The sequence below is a fragment of the Sander lucioperca genome, chromosome 11 (genome assembly GCF_008315115.2).
Source record: "Sander lucioperca isolate FBNREF2018 chromosome 11, SLUC_FBN_1.2, whole genome shotgun sequence".
Classification (NCBI taxonomy): domain Eukaryota; kingdom Metazoa; phylum Chordata; class Actinopteri; order Perciformes; family Percidae; genus Sander; species Sander lucioperca.
The window spans coordinates 9,473,151-9,484,465 of record NC_050183.1 but is presented as its reverse complement, the minus strand read 5'-3'; the positions used below and the strand labels follow the sequence as shown (position 1 = coordinate 9,484,465).

The 11,315-nt window shown below is 44.5% G+C and overlaps 1 protein-coding gene across 3 annotated transcripts in view; it reads right to left on the bottom strand.

The window, feature by feature from the left end:
• Nucleotides 1-2,332: 2,332 nt before the first annotated feature.
• Nucleotides 2,333-11,315, bottom strand: part of LOC116066743 (receptor expression-enhancing protein 6-like) — a 19,797-nt gene continuing 10,814 nt past the window's right edge. For 2 of the 3 annotated variants that reach the window (XM_031322895.2, XM_031322897.2), the window contains exons 4-7: nucleotides 9,143-9,311; nucleotides 8,011-8,147; nucleotides 7,898-7,920; nucleotides 2,333-2,632 (exon numbers count right to left, since the gene is read on the bottom strand). In XM_031322895.2, the coding sequence (XP_031178755.1) occupies nucleotides 7,906-7,920; nucleotides 8,011-8,147; nucleotides 9,143-9,311 (321 nt within the window). In that variant the 3' untranslated portion in view covers nucleotides 2,333-2,632; nucleotides 7,898-7,905. The remainder of the gene's footprint in view (nucleotides 2,633-7,897; nucleotides 7,921-8,010; nucleotides 8,148-9,142; nucleotides 9,312-11,315) is intronic. The other variant, XM_031322896.2, reaches the window with a different exon arrangement.

The following is an 11,315-nucleotide window of genomic DNA, read 5'->3' as shown; positions in this document are numbered from 1 at the left end:
TGTATTTGAAAATGTATTTATATGAAAATATAGCAAAAATAGTCATTTGTCCAACAGCTTTCTATATTCTTTAACAGATCTGTAACAAGAACTCTAAATAAAGGCTTTATATAACACAAATGCATGTTTTTATGTTGAATACATGGGTATGTATTGATCATATATGTTAAATAGTATGTATTATTGTTATGTATTATGGCTACTTCAATATTTACAAAAGTTACAAATACATGAAAGAAACGACACACTGTACAAATATACACGCACACACACACACATATACACACACACACACACACACACACACACACACACACACACACACACACACACACACACACACACACAGGTTTATGGCACAATCTTTGTGGGGACCTGTCATTGACATAATGCATTCCCTAGCCCCTTACCCTAACCTTAACCATCACCACTAAATGCCTAACCTTAACCCTTACCCTCACCCTAACCATAACCTAATTCTAACCCTAATCCTAAAACCAAGTCTTAACCCTCAAACACACCTTTAAACTTGTGGGGTCCAGCATTTTGGCCCCACAAAGCTGTCGGGACCCCACAAGTATACTGGACTCCTGGTTTTTGGACCCCACGAATGTAGTTAAACAAGAACACACACACAGGCACAGGCACACGCACACACACACACACACACACAGGCACGCACACACACACACAGGCACGCACACACACACAGGTATGCACACACACACACACACACACACACACAGGCGGGGTAACATGCAGCCTACTCGCTGTTGCATTATGCACTTTGAGAAAATCTTTGGAGGATTTGTTACTTTCTTCAGTGTTTTTCTCAGTGTTAAACCACGAGAAACGTTATATTTGTGCTTTTTGCAGAGAAGTCAGACTGTTAATCTGCAGCAGAGAAGTCGAGCCTTTGGTTTATTTCTCATCATGTAAGGTCAGAATCTCATTTATGTTTATAAACAAAAAAAAAACATGTTTGTATATCACATGAATAAAAGCGCTGCCCTCCACCTGAAGGCCGAGTGCTGCAGCTGCAGTTTCAACAGATGTTCATATAAAACCTAAAAACACACACAAATTAACCGCTCTGATTGGTTTATTGCATTTTACGCCCAAAACACACCTATCAGGACACTAAGTACAACCCTTTTGAACCATGCGCCCGGCGCACAGACCCTTTTTTTGCGCTGTCAAACTAGCAAGAGTGGATTTGGACACGCCTTCACGCCGTGCACTTAGATCGTTAAAATAGGGCCCTATGGCTGCTAATCTAAATCCTAACTCTACGTCCACACCGCCGCCGACTTGATCTTCTAAAGATACAGGAAGTCATTCATTTTCAATGGAAGCTGCTTCTCTCAGCTGCAAGGAGCGGAAAATCTGTCGGCGTCGTGTTTCGGGCGTTTTGAGCGACCAGAGCGTCAATCAGAAAGTTGAAAGTAGGTCAACTTTATGGTAATGAGCTATGACGCGGTTCAGCGGCAACCAATCAGAATATAGACGTCCTTCACGCTGGCTGATTCCAGAGAAACATACGATGTAAACTTTGGTTCCTACCAAAACATTAGTTCAGAGAAAAAGGAGGAGAAGCTCATCATGGCCGTTGCTGGGTTCCCTATCATTTATGATATTTGCGTATAGGGACCAGTTAACGTTACCTGCCGGTCACATGGTCTCTAAACAGTCCGCTCACGGTGAAGTCCTGCACGGATCAACAGCTGGCGGCTGCTCGCTCTGCCTGCACGCTGCTGCGGTTCAGCGGCTAACGAGCGAGCTAACTGCTAACAGACACCGCTGCGACCAACAACCAATACACATTCTGTCATTATATATGTCATTTATAAAAGGTTTTTAGTGTCAGTGTATTGGCCGTGCAGTGGCTGCTTGATCTTTTTCCATGATGAACATAGAATGCTGCTACGTCAGAGCGGCCAAAGCCTCAAACAGCTTCCCCGGACTTTCTGACCAGCGTCCTTGACCGGGCGGCCAGAGCTTCTTTGCAGCTCAAGTCGGCGGCGGTGTGGACGTACAGTAATGGAGATAACGAACGGGGGTTTTTACTTCCAGAACCACACTGTTGAGCTGTATAGGCGCTGTAGGCAGGGCTCAAAATTACCACCAGCCACCACCCAAATGCTGGTAAAATATGCAAATGGCTGGTAAATATCCTTCACTCATCAGACAAAAAAGTAATGTTAAACTATTGAGTGGCTGGTAAATTTTGAACGTTCACTAGCCATTTGGCTTGTGGACAAAAAAGTTAATTTTGCACCCTGGCTGTAGGTGTAAAACTGTTTCCTGTTGGAGAATCTGTAGTCATGAACTGGTGCTTCACATCTAAAACCAAAACATCCCACTGAGCACAGAACTCATTAATAAATAGTCTATGAATAAATAACATGAAAACAATAAGGAAACATGTTTGTAACATCAGAGTCTGTCTGAGACTGGTGTATAAATAAATATAAGGTATCTGATGTGATAAGGGACATTAGTCTCTTTGACAGCAGGAGGGATTCTTCTCGCTGTGACGGTGAAGAGGCTAGTCTTCTACTCCTCTTCCTCCTGGAGGCTCCTCCTCTTCCTCCCGGAGGCTCCTCCTCTTCCTCCGCTGCTATCTGAAGGACTGAAAACAGAGAAGAAGCTGCAGCCAATCAGGACTGTTTGCTTTTTATAGCATCAAATAACTAAGAGGCAGCTCAGAATCACTGAAGGTGAAAGCTGCTCCACCTCTAAAAGCGGCAATATACTTGTTGGTATACATGATATACTGCCCCACATTCATGATATACTGGGGGCAGTATATTATGAACGTGGGGCAGTATATCATGAACGTGGGGGCAGTATATCATGAACGTGGAGGCAGTATACTACCCCACGTTCATGATATCCTGTCCCCACGTTCATGATATACTGCCTCACGTTCATGATATACTGCCCCCACGTTCATGATATACTGTCCCCACGTTCATGATATACTGCGTCACGTTCATGATATACTGCCCCCACGTTCATGATATACTGTCCCAACGTTCATGATATACTGCCCCCGCATTCATGATATACTGCCCCCACGTTCATGATATACTGCCCCCACATTCATGATATACTGCCCCCACGTTCATAATATACTGCCCCCACGTTCATGATATACTGCCCCCACGTTCATGATATACTGCCCCCACATTCATGATATACTGCCCCCACGTTCATAATATACTGCCCCCACGTTCATGATATACTGCCCCCACATTCATGATATACTGCCCACACATTCATGATATACTGCCCCCACGTTCATGATATACTGCCCCCACGTTCATGATATACTGCCCCCACGTTCATGATATACTACCCCACGTTCATGATATACTGCCCCCACGTTCATAATATACTGCCCCCACGTTCATGATATACTACCCCACGTTCATGATATACTACCCCACGTTCATGATATACTGCCCCCGCATTCATGATATACTGCCCCACGTTCATGATATACTACCACCACGTTCATGATATACTGCCTCACGTTCATGATATACTGCCCCCACATTCATGATATACTGCCCCACATTCATGATATACTGCCCCCACATTCATGATATACTGCCCCCACGTTCATGCCCCTACGTTCATGATATACTACCACCACGTTCATGATATACTGCCTCACGTTCATGATATACTGCCCCCACGTTCATGATATACTGTCCCAACGTTCATGATATACTGCCCCCGCATTCATGATATACTGCCCCCACGTTCATGATATACTGCCCCCACGTTCATGATATACTGCCCCCACGTTCATGATATACTGCCCCCACGTTCATGATATACTACCCCACGTTCATGATATACTGCCCCCACGTTCATAATATACTGCCCCCACGTTCATGATATACTACCCCACGTTCATGATATACTACCCCACGTTCATGATATACTGCCCCCGCATTCATGATATACTGCCCCACGTTCATGATATACTACCACCACGTTCATGATATACTGCCTCACGTTCATGATATACTGCCCCCACATTCATGATATACTGCCCCACATTCATGATATACTGCCCCCACATTCATGATATACTGCCCCCACGTTCATGCCCCTACGTTCATGATATACTACCACCACGTTCATGATATACTGCCTCACGTTCATGATATACTGCCCCCACGTTCATGATATACTGTCCCAAAGTTCATGATATACTGCCCCCGCATTCATGATATACTGCCCCCACGTTCATGATATACTGCCCCCACATTCATGATATACTGCCCCCACGTTCATAATATACTGCCCCCACGTTCATGATATACTGCCCCCACGTTCATGATATACTACCCCACATTCATGATATACTGCCCCCACGTTCATAATATACTGCCCCCACGTTCATGATATACTGCCCCCACATTCATGATATACTGCCCACACATTCATGATATACTGCCCCCACGTTCATGATATACTGCCCCCACGTTCATGATATACTGCCCCCACGTTCATGATATACTACCCCACGTTCATGATATACTGCCCCCACGTTCATAATATACTGCCCCCACGTTCATGATATACTACCCCACGTTCATGATATACTACCCCACGTTCATGATATACTGCCCCCGCATTCATGATATACTGCCCCACGTTCATGATATACTACCCCCACGTTCATGATATACTGCCCCACGTTCATGATATACTACCACCACATTCATGATATACTGCCCCACATTCATGATATACTGCCCCCACATTCATGATATACTGCCCCCACGTTCATGCCCCTACGTTCATGATATACTACCACCACGTTCATGATATACTGCCTCACGTTCATGATATACTGCCCCCGCATTCATGATATACTGCCTCACGTTCATGATATACTGCCCCTGCGTTCATGATATACTGCCCCCACGTTCATGATATACGGGCCCCACGTTCATGATATACTACCCCTGCGTTCATAATATACTGCCCCTGCGTTCATGATATACTGCCCCCACGTTCATGATATACGGGCCCCACGTTGATGATATACTACCCCTGCGTTCATAATATACTGCCCCTGCGTTCATAATATACTGCCCCACGTTCATAATATACTGCCCCTGCGTTCATAGTATACTGCCCCTGCGTTCATGATATACTGCCCCCACGTTCATGATATACTGCCCCACGTTCATAATATACTGCCCCCACGTTCATAATATACTGCCCCTGCGTTCATGATATACTGCCCCCACGTTCATGATATACTGCCCCCACGTTCATGATATACTGCCCCTGCGTTCATGATATACTGCCCCACGTTCATGATATACTACCACCACGTTCATGATATACTACCCCACGTTCATGATATACTGCCCCACGTTCATGATATACTACCCCACGTTCATGATATACTGCCCCTACGTTCATGATATACTGCCCCTGCGTTCATGATATACTGCCCCCACGTTCCTGATATACTGCCCCCCTTTCATAATATACTGCCCCACGTTCATAATATACTGCCCCCGAGTTCATGATATACTGCCCCACGTTCATAATATACTGCCCCCACGTTCATGATATACTGCCCCCGCATTCATGATATACTGCCCCCACGTTCATGATATACTGCCCCCACATTCATGATATACTGCCTCACGTTCATGATATACTGCCCCCACATTCATGATATACTGCCCCCACGTTCATAATATACTGCCCCCACGTTCATGATATACTGCCCCCTCATTCATGATATACTGCCCCACATTCATGATATACTGCCCCCACATTCATGATATACTGCCCCCACGTTCATGATATACTGCCCCCACGTTCATATACTACTCCCACGTTCATGATATACTACCCCACGTTCATGATATACTACCCCACGTTCATGATATACTACCCCACGTTCATGATATACTGCCCCCGCATTCATGATATACTGCCCCCACATTCATGATATACTGCCCCCACGTTCATGATATACTACCACCACGTTCATGATATACTGCCTCACGTTCATGATATACTGCCCCCACATTCATGATATACTGCCCCCTCATTCATGATATACTGCCCCACATTCATGATATACTGCCCCCACATTCATGATATACTGCCCCCACGTTCATGCCCCTACGTTCATGATATACTACCACCACGTTCATGATATACTGCCTCACGTTCATGATATACTGACCCCGCATTCATGATATACTGCCTCACGTTCATGCCCCCACGTTCATGATATACTGCCCCACGTTCATGATATACTACCCCACGTTCATGATATACTGCCCCTACGTTCATGATATACTGCCCCTGCGTTCATGATATACTGCCCCACGTTCATGATATACTGCCCCACGTTCATGATATACTACCACCACGTTCATGATATACTGCCCCCACGTTCATGATATACTGCCCCCACATTCATGATATACTGCCTCACGTTCATGATATACTGCCCCCACATTCATGATATACTGCCCCCACGTTCATAATATACTGCCCCCACGTTCATGATATACTGCCCCCTCATTCATGATATACTGCCCCACATTCATGATATACTGCCCCCACATTCATGATATACTGCCCCCACGTTCATGATATACTGCCCCCACGTTCATATACTACTCCCACGTTCATGATATACTACCCCACGTTCATGATATACTACCCCACGTTCATGATATACTGCCCCCGCATTCATGATATACTGCCCCCACATTCATGATATACTGCCCCCACGTTCATGATATACTACCACCACGTTCATGATATACTGCCTCACGTTCATGATATACTGCCCCCACATTCATGATATACTGCCCCCTCATTCATGATATACTGCCCCCACATTCATGATATACTGCCCCCACGTTCATGCCCCTACGTTCATGATATACTACCACCACGTTCATGATATACTGCCTCACGTTCATGATATACTGCCCCCACATTCATGATATACTGCCTCACGTTCATGCCCCCACGTTCATGATATACTGCCTCACGTTCATGATATACTGCCCCCACGTTCATGATATACTGCCCCACGTTCATGATATACTGCCCCACGTTCATAATATACTGCCCCTGCGTTCATGATATACTGCCCCCACGTTCATGATATACTGCCCCACGTTCATAATATACTGCCCCTGCGTTCATGATATACTGCCCCCACGTTCATGATATACTGTCCCCACGTTCATGATATACGGGCCCCATGTTCATAATATACTGCCCCACGTTCATAATATACTGCCCCCGAGTTCATGATATACTGCCCCACGTTCATAATATACTGCCCCCACGTTTATGATATACTGCCCCCGCATTCATGATATACTGCCCCACGTTCATGATATACTACCACCACGTTCATGATATACTACCCCACGTTCATGATATACTACCCCACGTTCATGATATACTGCCCCCGCATTCATGATATACTGCCCCCACGTTCATGATATACTGCCCCACGTTCATGATATACTACCACCACGTTCATGATATACTGCCCCACGTTCATGATATACTACCCCACGTTCATGATATACTGCCCCCACGTTCATGATATACTGCCCCCACATTCATGATCGACTGCCCCCACATTTATGATATACTGACCTACTGTACTGTGCTCAATTGCATCTTGCAGACGTGTAGCGTTATAATTTCTGAAGACGTGCCCAACCTACGCTCCAAAGGAACGCAGAATACGCGTAGCAGCCATCTTACGTACACAAACGCGTAGTTAAAAGCAAGTATATCTGGACCTGAAACCAATCACTGATCTACCAGAGTCACTAAATCTCTTCTACTAACACCAAACCAGATGACTTACCGTATCGGTCAACCTAGGAAATGCTGGAACAGGAAACAGAACAACTGGGTTAGCATGTGCAGTCCCTCCCTTCCTGTAAATCACGCCCCTACTAGCAGCTGTGGTTTACGTACCGGACGTTCTTCTTCTTCGCTCGGCTCTGAAGGAGCGACTCGAGCCGCCGAGGAACTCGGTAAACTTATAGCTTCCTGCTGATTGGCCGACGGCCCCGGAGTCACGAGGGCTTTGTTCTTCACCAGATGGCACAGGACTGAAGAGAAGGAAACACGGAGGATTTAATCTAATATGAAGGCTACACTCTGGGAAATAAATCCCTAAAATAACAGAAGAAGTTCTGGCAGCTCGTTACCCCGGGTTTTGTCCCGTAGGTTTGAAAACAAACATTTTCTATCAGGCCTTTATTAAATTCTCTCAGTTAGGAAACTGCTGAAAACTTTGGATAAAACGCCCAAAATGTTAAAAAAAACTTGGCTTCCAAAATGGGAAAAAAAAGTCGGAAAAAAATCCTAAATGTCAATGAAATTTTTTTCCGAAAAAAGCAACAAAAAAAACAGAAAAAGCATCAAAAAGGTTAAAAACAAATGACAAAAACTTTGAAAATAAACTTCTAAAATGTTGTAAAAAGAGACAAACGTCGAAATCTCCCAAAACCAATGTCTGTGGCCGCCAAAAGTTGTCAAACACAAAATTATGCAAATTAGAAATGTAAAAAAAACACAAAAATACAAACTGTGAATCATATTCTATGGAAAAGTTCCTTCCAAAATCACCATCACCAATCCCACCAGACTCCATGTAAATAATGAGGACTTTTAGCGTGGATAGAGCAGCATATTTCCACCAGACTCCATGTAAATAATCAATACTTTTAGCATGGATAGAGCAGCATATTTCCACCAGACTCCATGTAAATAATCACTACTTTTAGCGTGTATAGAGCCAGCATATCTCCACATGTAAATGGGTGAATTAAGGGTTTATTTCAACCAAACCAGAGTGGTGATTGTCTGAACAGTGGAAAGATGAACCAAGACGGCTTTTGATAGTTTAATTTAGTTTCTGTCCACTTTGAATGAAGTGTGTTTTATGATGCTAAAAGTTCTGATTATTTACATGGAGTCTGGTGGGCAAACTGACGGTGAATATTTCATTAACGTTACACTGCAGCTTGTTTCTCTTGCTTAATACTGGACGAAATGAAAAGATTGTTGTTCCAATCAGTCCAAATAGGCTGAGTGTTGATACCTTCTCTGGTGAGGTTCTCAGCGGCGTTCATGGCTCTGCCGCCGAGGTTGCTCACCATGTTGTCCACCATGGCCTCGTGGCGGAGGAAGATGGGCCGAACCACTTTGTCGTAGATGAACTGGGAGCCGTTCCACGACACCGGAGCCATGCACCACAACAGGAAGAGACACTGGAGCCGCCAGGGACACAGAGACATAGATGACAGGACACAGAGACAACGATTACAGGACACAGAGACATAGATGACAGGACACAGAGACAACAATTACAGGACACAGAGACACAACAATTACAGGACACAGAGAGACAACAATTACAGGACACAGAGACACAACAATTACAGGAGACAGAGAGACAACAATTACAGGACACAGAGACACAACAATTACAGGACACGGAGACACAACAATTACAGGAGACAGAGAGACAACAATTACAGGAGACAGAGAGACAACAATTACAGGACACAGAGACACAACAATTACAGGACACAGAGACACAACGATTACAGGACACAGAGACACAACGATTATAGGACACAGAGACACAACAATTACAGGACACAGAGACACAACGATTACAGGACACAGAGAGACAACAATTACAGGACACAGAGAGACAACAATTACAGGACACAGAGAGACAACAATTACAGGACACAGAGACACAACAATTACAGGACACAGAGACACGATTGCAGGACACAGAGACAAAGATGAAAGGACACAGAGACAAAAAAATTACAGGACATAGAGACACAACAATTACAGAACACAGAGACACAACGATTACTGGACACAGAGACAAAGATGATAGGACACAGAGACAAAAAAATGACAGGACACAGAGACACAACGATTACAGGACACAGAGACAACAATTACAGGACACAGAGACACAACAATTACAGGACACAGAGACACAACGATTGCAGGACACAGAGACAAAGATGATAGGACACAGAGACAAAAAAATGACAGGACACAGAGACAACGATTACAGGACACAGAGACATAGATGACAGGACACAGAGACAACGATTACAGGACACAGAGACACAACAATTACATGACACAGAGAGACAACAATTACAGGACACAGAGAGACAACAATTACAGGACACAGAGAGACAACAATTACAGGAGACAGAGAGACAACAATTACAGGACACAGAGACACAACAATTACAGGACACGGAGACACAACAATTACAGGAGACAGAGAGACAACAATTACAGGAGACAGAGAGACAACAATTACAGGACACAGAGACACAACGATTACAGGACACAGAGACACAACGATTATAGGACACAGAGACACAACAATTACAGGACACAGAGACACAACGATTACAGGACACAGAGAGACAACAATTACAGGACACAGAGAGACAACAATTACAGGACACAGAGACACAACAATTACAGGACACAGAGACACGATTGCAGGACACAGAGACAAAGATGAAAGGACACAGAGACAAAAAAATTACAGGACATAGAGACACAACAATTACAGAACACAGAGACACAACGATTACTGGACACAGAGACAAAGATGATAGGACACAGAGACAAAAAAATGACAGGACACAGAGACACAACGATTACAGGACACAGAGACAACAATTACAGGACACAGCGAGACAACAATTACAGGACACAGAGACACAACAATTACAGGACACAGAGACACAACAATTACAGGACACAGAGACACAATGATTACAGGACACAGAGAGACAAAGATGATAGGACACAGAGAAAAATATTGGGCTTTTTGACGGGGTTTGGTTTCTGCAGAACCTTAGAGTTTTTTCCCACCGAACCCTACGCTTGCACTATACGCGCTACGCTGGTCGCCGTAATGACGGCGCCGCTGATTACGGGAAGGTGTTTACGTAGGTGGAGCGTTCAATGCAGTAGGCTTTGAGAAAGTGGAAATGGAACTGGTGAGCAGAAAAAGTGTAGTTTGGCAGTACTTTCAGTCAAAAGAAGGCCATTCAAGTCCAGCTACATGTTCAATTAACAATGCTGATTAGTCTGGTGGTGGCGAGGACCCTAAACTATACACAACATCACCGCTGTTACAACATCTGGTATGAAACATCCGGAAGAATACAAGTTGTGCGTGAAGGAATCTACAGACGGCAGCCAAAATGCAGCAACTT